The sequence below is a fragment of the Pleurodeles waltl genome, chromosome 8, assembly GCF_031143425.1.
Source record: "Pleurodeles waltl isolate 20211129_DDA chromosome 8, aPleWal1.hap1.20221129, whole genome shotgun sequence".
Classification (NCBI taxonomy): domain Eukaryota; kingdom Metazoa; phylum Chordata; class Amphibia; order Caudata; family Salamandridae; genus Pleurodeles; species Pleurodeles waltl.
Window position 1 is genome coordinate 677747342 of NC_090447.1, and position 18914 is coordinate 677766255.

An 18914-nucleotide genomic window follows, 5' to 3' on the forward strand; every position below is an offset into this window, starting at 1 on the left:
TCTTCTTTTAGATGGAGGAGGGCTTACTAGGATTTAACTATTTTCGACTTGATCTTCATCAGTTCCCACTCTAGAACATAGTGTGGGAACTCTAGGATCATTAAGCAAATTTGTCTCCAACCTTTCTTCCTGTGAAACTCTTTCAGCACAATTCTTGGGGATCTGATAACTTGTCTCCCCAATGTAAAATATAATCTGTGGTTTCAAAAGTGAGTTATGAGCTTGCCGCTGCCGAGCGTTAATCCTTTTCTCCTTGTTTTCGAGCTCAACTGAGATCACACCTGTTAAAGCAGTGAGTTAATTTGCAATAAAATACTTTTGAACAGTGGGGTCACCCTTCCTCTCCTTTGATGGTATAGCCTTTCTTTTCCCTATGGTTTAAACAGATCAATGTATATAAAGAGTTGGCCTACCTTAAAATCATGTGATAATCCAGAAGAGGTTAAAAAAGACAGGGCAAAGAGTATTGGCCTAGCCCAGTCTCTTCCAGGTGATGATGGGCAAAGACAGACCCAGTCTTGGCCTGGTCCCCACCGGGCTGCAGGATAAATAGGCATTCTAAATAGCATTGATGATGTCCTCCTGGCATGTAGTCCACTCAGATTCCCCCACTGCAGAGTTCTATGTTCCACTCTACAGGAGAGGTTGGTGCTCTACATAACGCTGATGATGTCTCCCAGGTACAATTAGCGATGTCTGATTGGGCGTATAGTCCACTCACTGTTCTGTGTCCCACGCTGCGGGAGAGGTAGGTGTAGGAAAGTACCATCTTGCCTGGCAGGTTACCCCCATTGTTCACTGTATAAATGTTGTTTTAGTTGTATGTGTCACTGGGACCCTGCCAGCCAGGGCCCCAGTGCTCATAAGTGTGCCTGACTGTGTTACCTGTGTTATGACTAACTGTCTCACTGAGGCTCTGCTATCCAGAACCTCAGTGGTTATGCTCTCTCATTTCTTTCCAAATTGTCACTAACAGGCTAGTGACCAATTTTACCAATTCACATTGGCATACTGGAACACCCTTATAATTCCCTAGTATATGGTACTGAGTTACCCAGGGTATTGGGGTTCCAGGAGATCCCTATGGGCTGCAGCATTTCTTTTGCCACCCATAGGGAGCTCTGACAAATACTACACAGGCCTGCCACTGCAGCCTGAGTGAAATAATGCACACATTATTTCACAGCCATTTTCACTGCACTTAAGTAACTTATAAGTCACCTATATGTCTAACCTTTAACTGGTAAAGGTTAGGTGCAAAGTTACTTAGTGTGTGGGCACCCTGGCACTAGCCAAGGTGCTCCCACATAGTTCAGGGCAAATTCCCTGGACTTTGTGAGTGCGGGGACACCATTACACACGTGCACTACACATAGGTCAATACCTATGTGTAGCTTCACAATGGTAACTCCGAATATGGCCATGTAACATGTCTAAGATGATGGAATTGACCCCTCTATGCCATCCTGGCATTGTTGGCACAATCCCATGATCCCACGGGTCTGTAGCTCAGACCCGGGTACTGCCAAACTGCCTTTTCAGGGGTTTCACTGCAGCTGCTGCCAACCCCTCAGACAGGTTTCTGCCCTCCTGGGGTCCAGCCAGGCTTGGCCCAGGAAGGCAGAACAAAGGACTTCCTCAGAGAGAGGGTGTTACACCCTCTCCCTTTGGAATAAGGTGTGAAGGCAGGGGAGGAGTAGCCTCCCCCAGCCTCTGGAAATGCTTTCATGGGCACAGATGGTGCCCATTTCTGCATAAGCCAGTCTACACCGGTTCAGGGACCCCTTAGCCCTGCTCTGGCGCGAAACTGGACAAAGGAAAGGGGAGTAACCACTCCCCTGACCTGCACCTCCCCCGGGAGGTGTCCAGAGCTCCTCCAGTGTGCTCCAGACCTCTGCCATCTTGGAAACAGAGGTGCTGCTGGCACACTGGACTGCTCTGAGTGGCTAGGGCCTGCAGGTGACGTCAGAGACTCCTTCTGATAGGCTCCTTTAGGTGTTGCTAGCCTATCCTCTCTCCTAAGTAGCGAAACCCTCTTTTCTGGCTATTTAGGGTCTCTGCTTTGGGGAATTCCTTAGATAACGAATGCAAGAGCTCATCAGAGTTCCTCTGCATCTCTCTCTTCAACTTCTGCCAAGGAATCGACTGCTGACCGCGCAGGAAGCCCGCAAACCTGCAACAAAGTAGCAAAGACGACTACTGCAACTCTGTAACGCTAATCCTGTCGCCTTCTTGACTGTTTTCCTGGTGGTGCATGCTGTGGGGGTAGTCTGCCTCCTCTCTGCACTAGAAGCTCCGAAGAAATCTCCCGTGGGTCGACGGAATCTTCCCCCTGCTACCGCAGGTACCAAAGAACTGCATCACCGGTCCCCTGGGTCTCCTCTCAGCACGACGAACGAGGTCCCTTGAATCCAGCAACTCTGTCCAAGTGACTCCCACAGTCCAGTGACTCTTCAGTCCAAGTTTGGTGGAGGTAAGTCCTTGCCTCCCAACACCAGACTGCATTGCTGGGAACTACGTCTTTTGCAGCTACTCCGGCCTCTGTGCACTTCCGGCGGAAATCCTTTGTGCACAGCCAAGCCTGGGTCCACAGCATTCTAACCTGCATTGCACGACTTTCTAAGTTGTCCTCCGGCGACGTGGGACTCCTTTGTGCAACTTCGGGTGAGCACAGTTTCACGCTTCTTCGTAGTGCCTGTTCCGGCACTTCTGCGGGTGCTGCCTGCTTCTGAGAGGGCTCCTGGTCTTGCTCGACGCCTCCTCTGTCCCCAGACGCAATTGGCGACATCCTGGTCCCTCCTGGGCTACATCAGCATCCAAAAACCCTAACTGCACTATTTGCAGCTAGTAAGGCTTGTTGGCAGTTTTTCGGCGGGAAAGCACTTCTGCATAACTCTCCATGGCGTGGGGGATCCATCCTCCAAAGGGGAAGTCTCTAGCCCTTGTCGTTCCTGCAGAATCCTAAGTTTCTACTGTCCAGTAGCAGCTTCTTTGCACCCACAGCTGGCATTTCCTGGGCATCTGCCCATCTCCGACTTGCTTGTGACTTTTGGACTTGGTCCCCTTGTTCCACAGGTACCCTCGACTGGAAATCCATTGTTGTTGCATTGCTGGTTTGTGTCTTTCCTGCAGAATTCCCCTATCACGACTTCTGTGCTCTTTGGGGAACTTTAGTGCACTTTGCACTCACTTTTCAGGGTCTTGGGGTGGGCTATTTTTCTAACCCTTACTATTTTCTAATAGTCCCAGCGACCCTCTACAAGGTCACATAGGTTTGGGGTCCATTCGTGGTTCGCATTCCACTTTTGGAGTACATGGTTTGTGTTGCCCCTATCCCTATGTGTCCCCATTGCATCCTATTGTAACTACACATTGTTTGCACTGTTTTCTAAGACTATACTGCATACTTTTGGTATTGTGTATATATATCTTGTGTATATTTGCTATCCTCATACTGAGGGTACTCACTGAGATACTTTGGCATATTGTCATAAAAATAAAGTACCTTTATTTTTAGTATATCTGTGTATTGTGTTTTCTTATGATATTGTGCAAGTGACACTAGTGGTACTGTAGGAGCTTCACTCGTCTCCTAGTTCAGCCTAAGCTGCTCTGCTAAGCTACCATTATCTATCAGCCTAAGCTGCTAGACACCCTATACACTAATAAGGGATACCTGGGCCTGGTGCAAGGTGTAAGTACCCCTTGGTACTCACTACAAGCCAGTCCAGCCTCCTACATTGGTTGTGCAGCGGTGGGATAAGTGCTTTGAGACTACTTACCACTCTTGTCATTGTACTTTTCATAAGAGAAAAATATACAAAACAAGTTCAGTGTGTGTACACATATCCAAAAAGTTTTGCATTTCCTCTTTTCACTCTTTTCTAAGTGCTGAAAAGTACTTCTAAACTTTCTAAAAGTTCTTAAAAAGCTTTTTTTTCTGTCTTTTCAAAAGTTCTGAAAAACTTTTTCTTCACTTTTTTTGTCATTTCAACTCTTTCTTAAAATGTCTGGCACAGGCCAAACTGTTGATCTGTCCAAACTTGCATATGATCACCTTAGCTGGAAAGGAGCAAGGAGTCTCTGCATAGAAAGAGTTTTGAGTGTAGGGAAGAATCCTTCTTTGGAATTATTGGTTAACATGCTTAAGGAACAGGATAAGGCCAGAAGGGCCCCATCTGTTGAAAAAGTAGCTAATGGTTCCCAATCTGATCCAGGGACTCCCCTAGAAAAAGATTCAAGAAAGAAACTTCCTAGCCTGCCCATTACTAGACAGCCTAGCATAGTTGGTACGGAAGTAGGATCACACCATACAGATGGTGTGGTCTCACATCATAGCAAGAGTATTTCTTCTCACCACAGTAGAAGTGATGTTTCTGTTAACCAAGCAGTTAGGATGCCTTCTGTAAGGGACAGGTCTCCTTCTGTCCATTCTCACCATACTTCTGTGTCTAGGAATGTCCCTCCCACCCACCCTGATGACAGAATGTTAGAAAGGGAGCTCCATAGATTGAGAGTGGAGCAATCCAGACTGAAGCTTAAGCAGCAACAGCTGGATTTAGATAGGCAATCATTAGAAGTAGAGAAGGAAAGACAGAAATTGGGTTTAGAAACCCATGGTGGCAGCAGCAGTATTCCCCATAGTCATCCTGCAAGAGAGCATGATTCAAGGAATCTGCACAAGATAGTTTCCCCTTATAAGGAGGGGGATGACATTAACAAGTGGTTTGCTGCACTTGAGAGGGCCTGTGTTGTACAGGATGTCCCTCAAAGGCAGTGGGCTGCTCTCCTATGGCTATCATTTAGTGGAAAGGGTAGGGATAGGCTCCTTACTGTGAAAGAAAGTGATGCCAATAATTTTACAGTTCTTAAGAATGCACTCCTGGATGGTTATGGCTTAACCACTGAAAACTACAGGATGAAGTTCAGAGAGACCAAAAAGGAGTCTTCACAAGACTGGGTTGATTTTGTTGACCATTCAGTGAAGGCCTTGGAGGGGTGGTTACATGGCAGTAAAGTTACTGATTATGAAAGCCTGTATAACTTGATCCTGAGAGAGCATATTCTTAATAATTGTGTGTCTGATTTGTTGCACCAGTACTTGGTGGACTCTGATCTGACCTCTCCCCAAGAATTGGGAAAGAAGGCAGACAAATGGGTCAGAACAAGGGTGAACAGAAAAGTTCATACAGAGGGTGACAAAGATGGCAATAAGAAGAAGGATGGTAAGTCTTCTGACAAGGGTGGGGACAAATCTAAAAATGAGTCTTCATCAGGCCCACAAAAACACTTTGGTAGGGGTGGTGGGCCCAAATCCTCTTCCAATCAAAACAAAGAAAAGAAACCATGGTGCTATTTATGTAAAATAAAAGGCCATTGGACAACAGATCCCAGTTGTCCAAAGAAAAATACCAAGCCTCCTACCACTACAACGTCTACTGCTACACCTAGTGTCCCTACTAATAGCAGTGGTGGTGGGAGCAAACCTACTAATAGCCAATCCAAGGGAGTAGCTGGGCTCACTATTGGTAACTTAGTTGGGGTTGGTCTGATTAGGGAGACCACAGAGGCTTTGTTAGTCTCTGAGGGGGCTATTGATTTAGCCACCTTGGTTGCTTGTCCCCTTAACATGGATAAGTACAAGCAACTACCCCTAATAAATGGTGTTGAGGTTCAGGCCTACAGGGACACTGGTGCCAGTGTCACAATGGTGATAGAGAAACTGGTCCACCCTGAACAACACCTACTTGATCACCAGTACCAAGTAACCGATGCTCACAACAACAAACTTAGCCACCCCATGGCTGTTGTAAATCTCAACTGGGGGGGGGGGTTACTGGTCCAAAGAAAGTTGTGGTAGCCTCAGATTTACCTGTAGACTGTCTACTAGGAAATGATTTGGAGGCATCAGCTTGGTCAGATGTGGAGTTGGAGGCCCATGCAGCAATGCTGGGCATCCCAGGGCATATTTTTGCTTTAACCAGGGCTCAGGCCAAAAAGCAAAAAGGACAGGGAAACTTGGATTCTGGAAGAATGGACCAAGTGCTCCCTAAAGCTAGGGGTAGCAAAGGTAAATCAGTACCTACTATCCCTCCCTCTACAGTGGATTCAATTTCTGAGGAAGAAGAATTCCCACCCTGTGTAGAACCTTCACCAGAGGAGCTGGAAGCAGACACTGCTGAGCTTTTGGGTGAAGGGGGGCCTGCCAGGGAGGAACTGAGTGTGGCACAGCAGACCTGTCCCACACTAGAGGGTCTAAGACAGCAAGCTGTCAAACAAGCTAATGGGGATGTTAGTGACTCTCACAGAGTTTACTGGGAGGAAAACCTCTTGTACACTGAGGCAAGGGATCCTAAACCTGGAGCTGCCAGGAGATTAGTGATTCCTCAGGAGTACAGAAAGTTCCTCCTAACTCTGGCACACGACATTCCCCTAGCTGGACATTTGGGGCAAATGAAAACTTGGGACAGGCTTGTTCCATTGTTTCATTGGCCTAGACTGTCTGAGGACACAAAAGAGTTTTGTAAGTCCTGTGAAACCTGTCAAGCCAGTGGCAAGACAGGTGGCACCCCAAAGGCACCCCTTATTCCACTGCCTATGGTTGGGGTTCCCTTTGAAAGGGTAGGGGTTGACATAGTTGGCCCCCTTGACCCTCCTACTGCTTCAGGCAATAGGTTTATCTTGGTGGTAGTGGACCATGCCACCAGATATCCTGAAGCAATTCCTCTTAGGACCACTACAGCTCCTGCAGTGGCAAAGGCCCTCCTGGGAATCTTTTCCAGGGTGGGCTTCCCAAAAGAGGTGGTATCAGACAGAGGAAGCAATTTCATGTCTGCTTACTTGAAGGCCATGTGGAAGGAGTGTGGTGTGACTTACAAGTTCACTACACCCTATCATCCACAAACAAATGGACTGGTGGAGAGATTTAATAAAACTCTCAAAGGCATGATTATGGGACTCCCTGAAAAACTCCGCAGGAGATGGGATATCCTTTTACCATGCCTCCTTTTTGCCTACAGGGAGGTACCCCAGAAAGGAGTGGGCTTCAGCCCCTTTGAACTTCTTTTTGGACACCCTGTTAGGGGTCCACTAACACTTGTCAAGGAGGGTTGGGAACAACCTTTAAAAGCCCCAAAGCAAGATATTGTGGATTATGTACTTGGCCTCAGATCAAGGATGGCTGAGTACATGAAAAAGGCCAGTAAAAACCTTCAGGCCAGCCAAGAGCTCCAGAAGCAATGGCATGACCAGAAGGCTGTTTTGGTTCAGTACCAACCAGGGCAGAAAGTGTGGGTCTTAGAGCCTGTGGCCCCAAGAGCACTCCAAGATAAATGGAGTGGACCCCACACAATTGTTGAAAAGAAGGGTGAAGTCACCTATTTAGTTGACTTAGGCACTGCCAGAAGTCCCTTTAGAGTGCTCCATGTCAACCACCTGAAACCCTACTATGACAGGGCTGATCTCACCCTGCTCATGGCAACTGATGAGGGACAGGAAGAAGATAGTGATCCTCTCCCTGATCTCTTCTCTTCCACAGAACAAGATGCTCTGGTGAAAGGTGTTGTACTAGCAGATTGTCTCACTGCTGAGCAGAAAGACCACTGCATTAATCTCCTGGGTCAGTTTTCTGAACTCTTCTCTACTGTGCCAGGTACCACTTCTTGGTGTGAGCACACTATAGATAATGGAGACAGCTTGCCTGTCAAAAGTAAGATCTATAGGTAGCCTGACCATGTCAGAGACTGTATAAAGCAAGAGGTGCAGAAAATGTTAGAACTGGGAGTGGTTGAGCACTCTGAAAGTCCATGGGCCTCTCCTGTGGTACTTGTACCAAAACCCCATTCCAAAGATGGAAAGAAGGAAATGCGGTTTTGTGTAGACTACAGAGGTCTCAACCAGGAAACCAAAACTGATGCTCACCCTATACCCAGGGCAGATGAGCTCATAGATACACTGGCATCTGCCAAGTATCTAAGCACTTTTGATTTGACTGCAGGGTATTGGCAGATCAAATTATCAGAAGATGCTAAAGCTAAAACTGCATTTTCAACCATTGGAGGCCATTACCAATTCACAGTAATGCCTTTTGGATTGAAAAATGCAACTGCCACTTTTCAGAGGTTGGTGAACACAGTCCTGCAAGGGCTGGAAGCTTTCAGTGCAGCATATTTGGACGATATAGCTGTCTTTAGCTCCAGCTGGGATGATCACCTGGTCCACCTATGGAAAGTTTTGGAGGCCCTGCAAAAGGCAGGCCTCACTATCAAGGCTTCAAAGTGCCAGATAGGGCAGGGAAAGGTGGTTTATCTGGGACACCTGGTTGGTGGAGAACAGATTGCACCACTTCAGGGGAAAATCCAGACTATCATAGACTGGGTTCCCCCTACTACTCAGACTCAGGTGAGAGCCTTATTAGGCCTCACTGGGTACTATAGGAGGTTCATAAAGAACTATGTCTCCATTGCAGCCCCTCTTAATGACCTCATTTCAAAGAAAATGCCTAAGAAGGTATTATGGACAGCAAACTGTCAGAAAGCTTTTGAGGAGCTAAAGCAGGCCATGTGCACTGCACCTGTCCTGAAAAGCCCTTGTTACTCTAAAAAATTCTATGTCCAAACTGATGCATCTGAATTAGGAGTAGGGGCAGTCCTATCACAACTTAATTCTGAGGGCCAGGATCAACCTGTTGCTTTTATTAGTAGGAGGTTGACCCCTAGAGAAAAGCGTTGGTCTGCCATTGAGAGGGAGGCCTTTGCTGTGGTCTGGGCACTGAAGAAGTTGAGGCCATACCTGTTTGGCACTCACTTCATTGTTCAGACAGACCACAAACCTCTACTTTGGCTAAAACAAATGAAAGGTGAAAATCCTAAATTGTTGAGGTGGTCCATATCCCTACAGGGAATGGACTATACAGTGGAACATAGACCTGGGAGTACCCACTCCAATGCAGATGGACTCTCCAGATATTTCCACTTAGACAATGAAGACCCAACAGGTAATGGCTAGTCTTATTGTCCTTCGTTTGGGGGGGGGGTTGTGTAGGAAAGTACCATCTTGCCTGGCAGGTTACCCCCATTTTTCACTGTATATATGTTGTTTTAGTTGTATGTGTCACTGGGACCCTGCCAGCCAGGGCCCCAGTGCTCATAAGTGTGCCTGACTGTGTTACCTGTGTTATGACTAACTGTCTCACTGAGGCTCTGCTATCCAGAACCTCAGTGGTTATGCTCTCTCATTTCTTTCCAAATTGTCACTAACAGGCTAGTGACCAATTTTACCAATTCACATTGGCATACTGGAACACCCTTATAATTCCCTAGTATATGGTACTGAGGTACCCAGGGTATTGGGGTTCCAGGAGATCCCTATGGGCTGCAGCATTTCTTTTGCCACCCATAGGGAGCTCTGACAAATACTACACAGGCCTGCCACTGCAGCCTGAGTGAAATAATGCACACATTATTTCACAGCCATTTTCACTGCACTTAAGTAAGTTATAAGTCACCTATATGTCTAACCTTTACCTGGTAAAGGTTAGGTGCAATGTTACCTAGTGTGTGGGCACCCTGGCACTAGCCAAGGTGCCCCCACATAGTTCAGGGCAAATTCCCCGGACTTTGTGATTGCAGGGACACCATTACACGCGTGCACTACACATAGGTCAATACCTATGTGTAGCTTCACAATAGTAACTCCGAATATGGCCATGTTACATGTGTAAGATGATGGAATTGCCCCCTCTATGCCTTCCTGGCATTGTTGGCACAATCCCATGATCCCACGGGTCTGTAGCTCAGACCCGGGTACTGCCAAACTGCCTTTTCAGGGGTTTCACTGCAGCTGCTGCTGCTGCCAACCCCTCAGACAGGTTTCTGCCCTCCTGGGGTCCAGCCAGGCTTGGCCCAGGAAGGCAGAACAAAGGACTTCCTCAGAGAGAGGGTGTTACACCCTCTCCCTTTGGAATTAGGTGTGAAGGCTGGGGAGGAGTAGCCTACCCCAGCCTCTGGAAATGCTTTCATGGGCACAGATGGTGCCCATTTCTGCATAAGCCAGTCTACACCGGTTCAGGGACCCCTTAGCCCTGCTCTGGCGTGAAACTGGACAAAGGAAAGGGGAGTGACCACTCCCCTGACCTGCACCTCCCCTGGGAGGTGTCCAGAGCTCCTCCAGTGTGCTCCAGACCTCTGCTATCTTGGAAACAGAGGTGCTGCTGGCACACTGGACTGCTCTGAGTGGCCAGGGCCAGCAGGTGACGTCAGAGACTCCTTCTGATAGGCTCCTTTAGGTGTTGCTAGCTTATCCTCTCTCCTAAGTAGCCAAACCCTCTTTTCTGGCTATTTAGGGTCTCTGCTTCGGGGAATTCCTTAGATAACGAATGCAAGAGCTCATCAGAGTTCCTCTGCATCTCTCTCTTCACCTTCTGCCAAGGAATCGACTGCTGACCGCGCTGGAAGCCTGCAAAACTGCAACAAAGTAGCAAAGACAACTACTGCAACTCTGTAACGCTGATCCTGTCGCCTTCTCAACTGTTTTCCTGGTGGTGCATGCTGTGGGGGTAGTCTGCCTCCTCTCTGCACTAGAAGCTCCGAAGAAATCTCCTGTGGGTCGACGGAATCTTCCCCCTCCCACCGCAGGCACCAAAGAACTGCATCACCTGTCCCCTGGGTCTCCTCTCAGCACGACGAGCGAGGTCCCTTGAATCCAGCAACTCTGTCCAAGTGACTCACACAGTCCAGTGACTCTTCAGTCCAAGTTTGGTGGAGGTAAGTCCTTGCCTCCCCACGCCAGACTGCATTGCTGGGAACAGTGTCTTTTGCTGCTACTCCGGCCTCTGTGCACTTCCGGCGGAAATCCTTTGTGCACAGCCAAGCCTGGGTCCACTGCACTCTAACCTGCATTGCACGACTTTCTAAGTTGTCCTCCGGCGACGTGGGACTCTTTTGTGCAACTTCGGGTGAGCACTGTTTCACGCTTCTTCGTAGTGCCTGTTCCGGCACTTCTGCGGGTGCTGCCTGCTTTTGAGAGGGCTCCTGGTCTTGCTCGACGCCCCCTCTGTCCCCAGACGCAATTGGCGACATCCTGGTCCCTCCTGGGCCACATCAGCATCCAAAGACCCTAACCGCACGATTTGCAGCTAGTAAGGCTTGTTTGCGGTCTTTTGGCGGGAAAATACTTCTGCACGACTCTCCACGGCGTGGGGGATCCATCCTCCAAAGGGGAAGTCTCTAGCCCTTGCCATTCCTGCAGAATCCTAAGTTTCTACTGTCCAGTAGAAGCTTCTTTGCACCCACAGCTGGCATTTCCTGGGCATCTGCCCATCTCCGACTTGCTTGTGACTTTTGGACTTGGTCCCCTTGTTCCACAGGTACCCTCGACTGGAAATCCATTGTTGTTGCATTGCTGGTTTGTGTCATTCCTGCAGAATTCCCCTATCACGACTTCTGTGCTCTTTGGGGAACTTTAGTGCACTTTGCACTCACTTTTCAGGGTCTTGGGGTGGGCTATTTTTCTAACCCTTACTATTTTCTAATAGTCCCAGCGACCCTCTACAAGGTCACATAGGTTTGGGGTCCATTCGTGGTTCGTATTCCACTTTTGGAGTATATGGGTTGTGTTGCCCCTATCCCTATGTGTCCCCATTGCATCCTATTGTAACTATACATTGTTTGCACTGTTTTCTAAGACTATACTGCATATTTTTGGTATTGTGTGTATATATCTTGTGTATATTTGCTATCCTCATACTGAGGGTACTCACTGAGATACTTTGGCATATTGTCATAAAAATAAAGTACCTTTATTTTTAGTATATCTGTGTATTGTGTTTTCTTATGATATTGTGCAAGTGACACTAGTGGTACTGTAGGAGCTTCACTCGTCTCCTAGTTCAGCCTAAGCTGCTCTGCTAAGCTACCATCATCTATCAGCCTAAGCTACTAGACACCCTATACACTAATAAGGGATACCTGGGCCTGGTTCAAGGTGTAAGTACCCCTTGGTACTCCCTACAAGCCAGTCCAGCCTCCTACAGTAGGCACACTAAGTAGCGCTGATTATGTCTCCCAGTGGTGGTAAGCAATGTCTGATTGGGCTTCTAGTCTACCCGAATGCCCCCGCTGCTGAGTTCTGTATCATTGCTTGTCATGGAGTAGGAGGCTCCCACACCACCACCCCAAACCTCTACCAGGCAGGCCACTGCCTTGCTGAAGCCAGCCAGTGGGTTCACAGAAGGGATATGAAGGCCTACCCTCACTACTGCCTGGTTAAGGTACCATCATTAAAGATTGACTTAGATCACCCATCACATATAGAATCTCTCCAATGACTTTCAGGGGGGCATTTGATGGGATGAATCTCCAACACAGGACCGAGCATTTGGATGCCTATGTCGGCACTCTTGCAGAAAGAAGCAGCATGTGTGATTATTTTAATGGTATAGAATAAGCCACAAATTGTGTCACCATGCTCATCTAAGTCCTTCACAGAGAAGTTCTTGGTCACCTGAGATACGTTGGTTCCTGACTTGATTCCTTGGGTGGCTCTAGCCATATGAATGAAGCCCCAAAGCCTAACCATGTGCCCTGTTCCTCCCCAGTGAGGCCTCTGGGCAATCTTCAGGCCCAAGAGCTGGGAGGCTGCAGGAAGTCAGTGGCCAGGTGACATTTGCCATTTCTAACTGATTATCTCATCATACAGTTTTTTGGTGATTGGTTTAAGTTTGGTGTGCTTCTGGAGCTTTATCTGAGCAACATATTGGTATATGGTGCATGAGTTGTTCTGAAAGGAGACTGTGTTGAGTTTGTGTGCCTTCCGTAGGACAGTCTTCTTCTCAGAGAAGTACTGGACTTAACCAGGACGTTGCTGTGAGAAAGTAGCCTCTTTCTAGCCTTGTTACCCCCACTTTTGGCCTGTTTGTGAGTGTATGCCAGGGTGTTTTCACTGTCTCACTGGGATCCTGCTAGCCAGGGCCCAGTGCTCACAGTGAAGACCCTATGTTTTCAGTATGTTTGTTATGTGTCACTGGGACCCTGCTAGTCAGGACCCCAGTGCTCATAAGTTTGTGGCCTATATGTATGTGTTCCCTGTGTGGTGCCTAACTGTCTCACTGAGGCTCTGCTAACCAGAACCTCAGTGGTTATGCTCTCTTATTTATTTCCAAATTGTCACTAACAGGCTAGTGACCATTTTACCAATTTACATTGGCTTACTGGAACACCCTTATCATTCCCTAGTATATGGTACTGAGGTACCCAGGGTATTGGGGTTCCAGGAGATCCCTATGGGCTGCAGCATTTCTTTTGCCACCCATAGGGAGCTCTGACAATTCTTGTTTGTGTTGCCCCTATCCCTATGTTTCCCCATTGCATCCTATTGTAACTATACATTGTTTGCACTGTTTTCTAAGACTATACTGCATATTTTTGCTATTGTGTATATATATCTTGAGTATATTTCCTATCCTCTCACTGAGGGTACACTCTAAGATACTTTGGCATATTGTCATAAAAATAAAGTACCTTTATTTTTAGTATAACTGTGTATTGTGTTTTCTTATGATATTGTGCATATGACACTAAGTGGTACTGTAGTAGCTTCACACGTCTCCTAGTTCAGCCTAAGCTGCTCTGCTAAGCTACCATTATCTATCAGCCTAAGCTGCTAGACACCCTATACACTAATAAGGGATAACTGGGCCTGGTGCAAGGTGCAAGTACCCCTTGGTACTCACTACAAGCCAGTCCAGCCTCCTACACACTCCACCTCATCTGCCCCACAATTATGTGAGTTTGCTCTGTTTTACCAGCCCTTCCAAGACGCTGCATGTCTCACATTTGATTAACTCTGCCCCAGCATTATTACCCTCTCAGAAGCATTAGTTTCGATCAGATGTTCTGCGTATTTGAAGTTACAGCTGACTGCTTCATTCACAGCCCTACAGGCCGATCAGAAGCATCGTTTTATTATATGTGACTGCATTACAAGTGCATTCTTCGTTCCCAGAGACACCGGTTTGCCCGTGTTTCAGGAAAGTTTTTGGTTTTTTTCTGATTTGTCGTTGCTAGTTTTTTATGTTTTACATATGGTAAAGCTTTTTATTGGCTTGTGTGTCTGTTGTCGGGGATGTTTTGTAATTTTTTTTGTAAAATGTTTATTATTTGCTTAGAAAGCATTTCTGTGTTGTTCATGTTAGTTTTTTGCAGAGTTTGCCCTTCTTTATCGGCCGAGTCTACTCCACCTTATCGGCCCCACAATTATGTGAGTTTGCTCTGTTTTACCAGCCCTTCCAAGACGCTGCATGTCTCACATGCGATTCACTCTGCCCCAGCATTATTACCCTCTCGGAAGCATTAGTCTCTATCAGATGTTCTGCGTATTTAAAGTTACAGCTGACTGCTTCATTCACAGCCCTACTGGCCAATCAGAAGCATCATTTTATTATATATGAGTGCCTTACAAGTGCATTCTTCGTCCCCAGAAACACCGGTTTGCCCGTGTTTCAGAAATGTTTTTTTTTTTTTTTGATGTATTTTTTATTATGTTTGTGAGTTGTTGGTGATGCTTTCTGAGCTTTTCTTTTTTTTGTTTAATCTTTATTTGTGTGGATGGCATTCCCCTGTTGTAGATGTTTGTGTCTTGCTGAGTCTTTCTAGCCATCTCAGCCCATCAGAAGCATTATTTCTCTCAAAATTAGCTGAGTCTGCCACACTTTACATACCCTTACGAGACCCTGCATGTCTGAGATGTAATTCACTCTGACCAAGCATTATCGCCCACTCAGAAGCATTAGTCTTTCTCTCAACTGATCTGCTTATTGGATAATACAGATTACTGCTTCATCCCCAGCCTGTTCAGAAGCACTGGTTTGTTACATGTGAGTGTCGCTTTGTCACCAGCTCTACCAGCCGGACAGAGGCACTGGTTTATTTGACATGAAAACTGTGCTGTTCCCCTATACAGTTGAAAAACTCTCCTTTTACAAATGCAACAAAAGTGTCTAGTAGGCTCAGATTAGACTTTCTAAAGCACAGGCCTTTTGTAATTGCAGTAGGTGAAGAGGGGTGGAGTAGTAGGTTTCAGTCAATCCCTGTGTGGCATCAAGCCTTTTGTCTAGGTTAAGGGCACTTTACTGTAAAGCATTCCTACCTCTTTGTACATGTTTTGTGGGTGCTACGGGATGGAGACAGCCCTGCTGTGATGAGGCTGAGTAGTCAAAGTCCGTGTGTGGTTAGCAGGATGGTTTGGTTTCCCATATGTACCAGTAATTGGGCTTCTATCAAGTGAAAAGTTGAAATGGAAGAAAGTAACCAAAATAATCTCTAAACTACTTTAATACATGTTATTTTTAAATGAAATGTAAAGTAAGTGGTCACATAATAGATTTGTTTGCTATTCAACCCGGCTCCTAATGAAAAAAAAACAAATTGCTGTTACATTTTATCTTGCGTGACTAAGTAAAATAGAGTGCTAATCTCATAGTGTGGCAGTGATAACTTAAATTTAAATAAACTTTGTAATCTGTTCCATACCAATTTGTTCTTTTTTGTATGTGGGTCTAATTGTTTTTTGGGATTTTGGCACAGTGTCTGTGAACGCATTGTAGATACCTTTGTTTATGCAGGCAACATATGACGTTTTTTTGCCAATAAAAACAAAGCTTGCTTCGTTGCAAATTAATATGGAATAGATTGCAACGTTTCTTTAAATTCAAATTATCCCTGACATAGTACGCGATTGGCACCCTCTATTACTTAGCTATATAAAATAAACGGTAACAACAGAATATTTTGCATCTCCCACCTTGATATTATTAGTCAAGCAACCTCTTGGAATAAACAAGTGGCAGCAACACTGATGTATTTTCGTCTTTCTCATTTCCCGTGGGACGGCAGGAGACAGAATATAACAGCTTCTAAGAGCAGATCGAGTTCTTTAATTTTGCTTAGAGTTTGTACAACATAAAATAAACAGTAATAGCAGATTAGTTTGCACCTACCACTTTTTGTGCTTCCGGTAATTTATGTGCTTTTTAAGGTTGAGCTCGCATAACGCTCTGTCCATGGTACAATCTCTCTATAGGCTTTTAACCACACCCATGTCAGGCCCATCAGTTTGGTTGGTTCCTGACCATGCCTTTTAAAATTTGCTTGATTTAATTAGTGAAGGCATGCACCCGTCATGCCTTTTCCGGTGTTTAGCCCTCCTTGAGCACAGCGGCTAACTATTGAAAACATACGAAGCTCAATGATTTTCTTATGGTTTCTGGACTACTTTTTGTTTTTATTAAGTAGGCAGTGCAATCTCGCTGGGCAGTAATCAAGATCTTTGAAGGACATTGACCCTGTTACATGGATAATTGCACTTTTGCTGGTTACATGAAAAATTGCTCTTTTGCTGATACGTTTCACTGCAAGTGAACTTCTCTTTCCTTTTGTGTGTCTGCTTCGCGCTCATGGGGGCCGTCGGCTTGCTTATGTGAAACTGTTTTACTTTTCAGTTTACGTGGCAAGAAAAGCCCGGTTAGGAGTTTAAAACGCTAATAGCTCCAACTCGAGCAAACGCGAGACCCATTGCATTGGAAATGCTTGTTAAATATGACATTGGTGTACCTTACGAAATTGTCTTTTAACGCTGACAGTATTGCATGTATTTTTAATACATATATTATAGGCATAAGCATATTGTTTCATACCGTAAACATGCTCCCACACGTCGAAGTATCATTGATGGAAAAGGAAAATTTCGCAAATGGTGTGCCGGTGCTATTGTCAAATCTTCCTATACATGCACTCGATGAGGCGCTATTCATTATGAGACTTGTTTCATTGTAACCAGAATAGTACACTGGGCATAAGTAAATTGACAAGTCAATGGTTTGTGGCCCACATGAAACTAGGATGTCAGTGTATGCTGAAAAGAGAAAAAAAACAATTGAAGAGCGTGATGGGCATGCAAGGTGTGCAATGGCAGATACAAATTTCGAATTCTGCAACCAAATAAAGATATTTATGTATACACAACTCAGAAACGTGTTGCTTAAAGGTAAGTGCACTTTCTCAATACAACTAAAATAGGAGGGATCATTGCAATTTCTATTTGACCATATCTGATTATTGAAAGCAGATTATTTTCAAGCACTGTAGCTGCTTCAGCTTTTTAAGTTGGGTGTCACCCATTTTCTCAGCATTTTATGTCATACAGCAGCAAACCATTTATTGAAACCTACATTTGCATTGGAGTAGCCCTGAGTGGGAAGTATGCACAATTTCCTGTCATGGCTATTTCCATAAAAGAGACCAAACATTTTTATGAGTGACAAAATAAGAGCAACAAGCCACTTGTGATAAAATCACGCATCAGGTCACTTTAAAAGATGATACAGTAACATGTATTGACATATGTTAACACACACACACATTGAAACTACAAAAACACGTTGAGTCATTTGCAAATATAGGCATTTTAAATAAAGAAAATCACATTTGTCTGATATCATCAATTGTATGCTCTGTCTAACCCTCGATTGTTTCATTTCAGAAGTATCACAATAAAACTTTCAGTTCTGATAGTTGTTCCTTGTCATGTGACAGATAAATTGCAACCGTTGCCAACTTGTTAGATGTATTGGATTTCTACAAGTGAGCATTCTATTATCCATATAGTCGACCTTCTTGGCAGGAAGTGACAGAAACCGAGATGCTAGTGGGATCTTTTTGAAAGGTTGGTAAGAAGCATGTCAATTGCATGAAATGGCTTATGAATGACAACTAGGCCTGGGGTGTAGTGAGATCAAATCTGTAATCACCTGTTTGGCTCTTTCTGAAAGGCTTTTATGGCTAAGGGGAAGTCAGAAGCATGTCAAATTAGTGACTCTGAATCAGCAGTATGTCAGAGTCAGAGTCAACTCATCTTTTCCCCTAAAATGATGGGCATACAGTCTAGGGGAAAAGCCAGACACATGTCAGATTCACCTCTGAAAGTCGCCCTGAGCAGTGCAAACGTAATCACATCCAACCATAACCCTTGAATGGCTGCTAGGGTGGGACCAGAGGAGACAAAACGTCAGTCTGATTCCTCTGAAAGGACATAAGGTCATGAGCACAGTCAGCCAAATATTACCATGGTAGCTCCAAAGACAATAGGGGTTCAATCAGCATCCTTTCTGATTGGGGCCTGGTGAGGCACAAATAGTCTTATGTCAGGTCTATCTCTTCTAGGCTGGTTGGCTTGGGTAGATTGAATCAGCTGGCTGAACTGAGGCAGGCTCAGTCAAATGTTAGGTCAGTGTCTCTGGAAGGCTAGAAAACATGTGGTGGATGTGAGAATGTAGCCTATTTCTAGCATGGTTACCCCCACTTTTGGCCTGTTTTTGAGTGTGTGTCAGTGTGTTTTTACTGTGTCACTGGGACCCTGCTAGCCAGGACCCGAGTGCTCATAGATAAAAACCTGTATGTCAGTGTGTTTTGCCTGTCTCACTGGGATCCTGGTAGCCAGGACCCCAGTGCTCATAGTTTGTGGTGTAATGTGTGTTCTCAGTAGTGCTTGACTGTGTCACTGAGGCTCTGCTAACCAGAACTTCAGTGCTTTTGCTCTCTCTGCTTTTAGATTTGTCACTATAGGCTAGTGACTTCATTTACCAATTTCAATTGGCACACTGGACCCCCCTTATAGGTCCCTAGTATATGGTACCTAGGTACCTAGGGCATTGGGGTTCCAGAAGATCCTTATGGGCTGCAGCATTTCTTTTGCCACCCATGTAAGAGGATGGCCTGGCTTTATGGTACTTACACCTTGTGCCAGGTCCAGTTACCCCTCATTAGTAGATTAGGAGTGTTCTAGCAGCTTAGGCTGATAGAGGTAGCTATAGAAAAGCAGCTTAGGCTGAACTAGCAGACATGCAAAGCTCCTACTATACC

General features: G+C 45.6%; 1 protein-coding gene across 1 annotated transcript in view; it reads right to left on the reverse strand.

Moving 5' to 3' along the window:
• The window catches only part of ZPLD1 (zona pellucida like domain containing 1), a 473205-nt gene that overhangs the window by 398047 nt on the left and 56244 nt on the right, over positions 1-18914 (reverse strand). The window contains exon 3 of the mRNA XM_069204797.1: positions 16691-16908. Within this exon, the coding sequence (XP_069060898.1) occupies positions 16691-16908 (218 nt within the window). The remainder of the gene's footprint in view (positions 1-16690; positions 16909-18914) is intronic.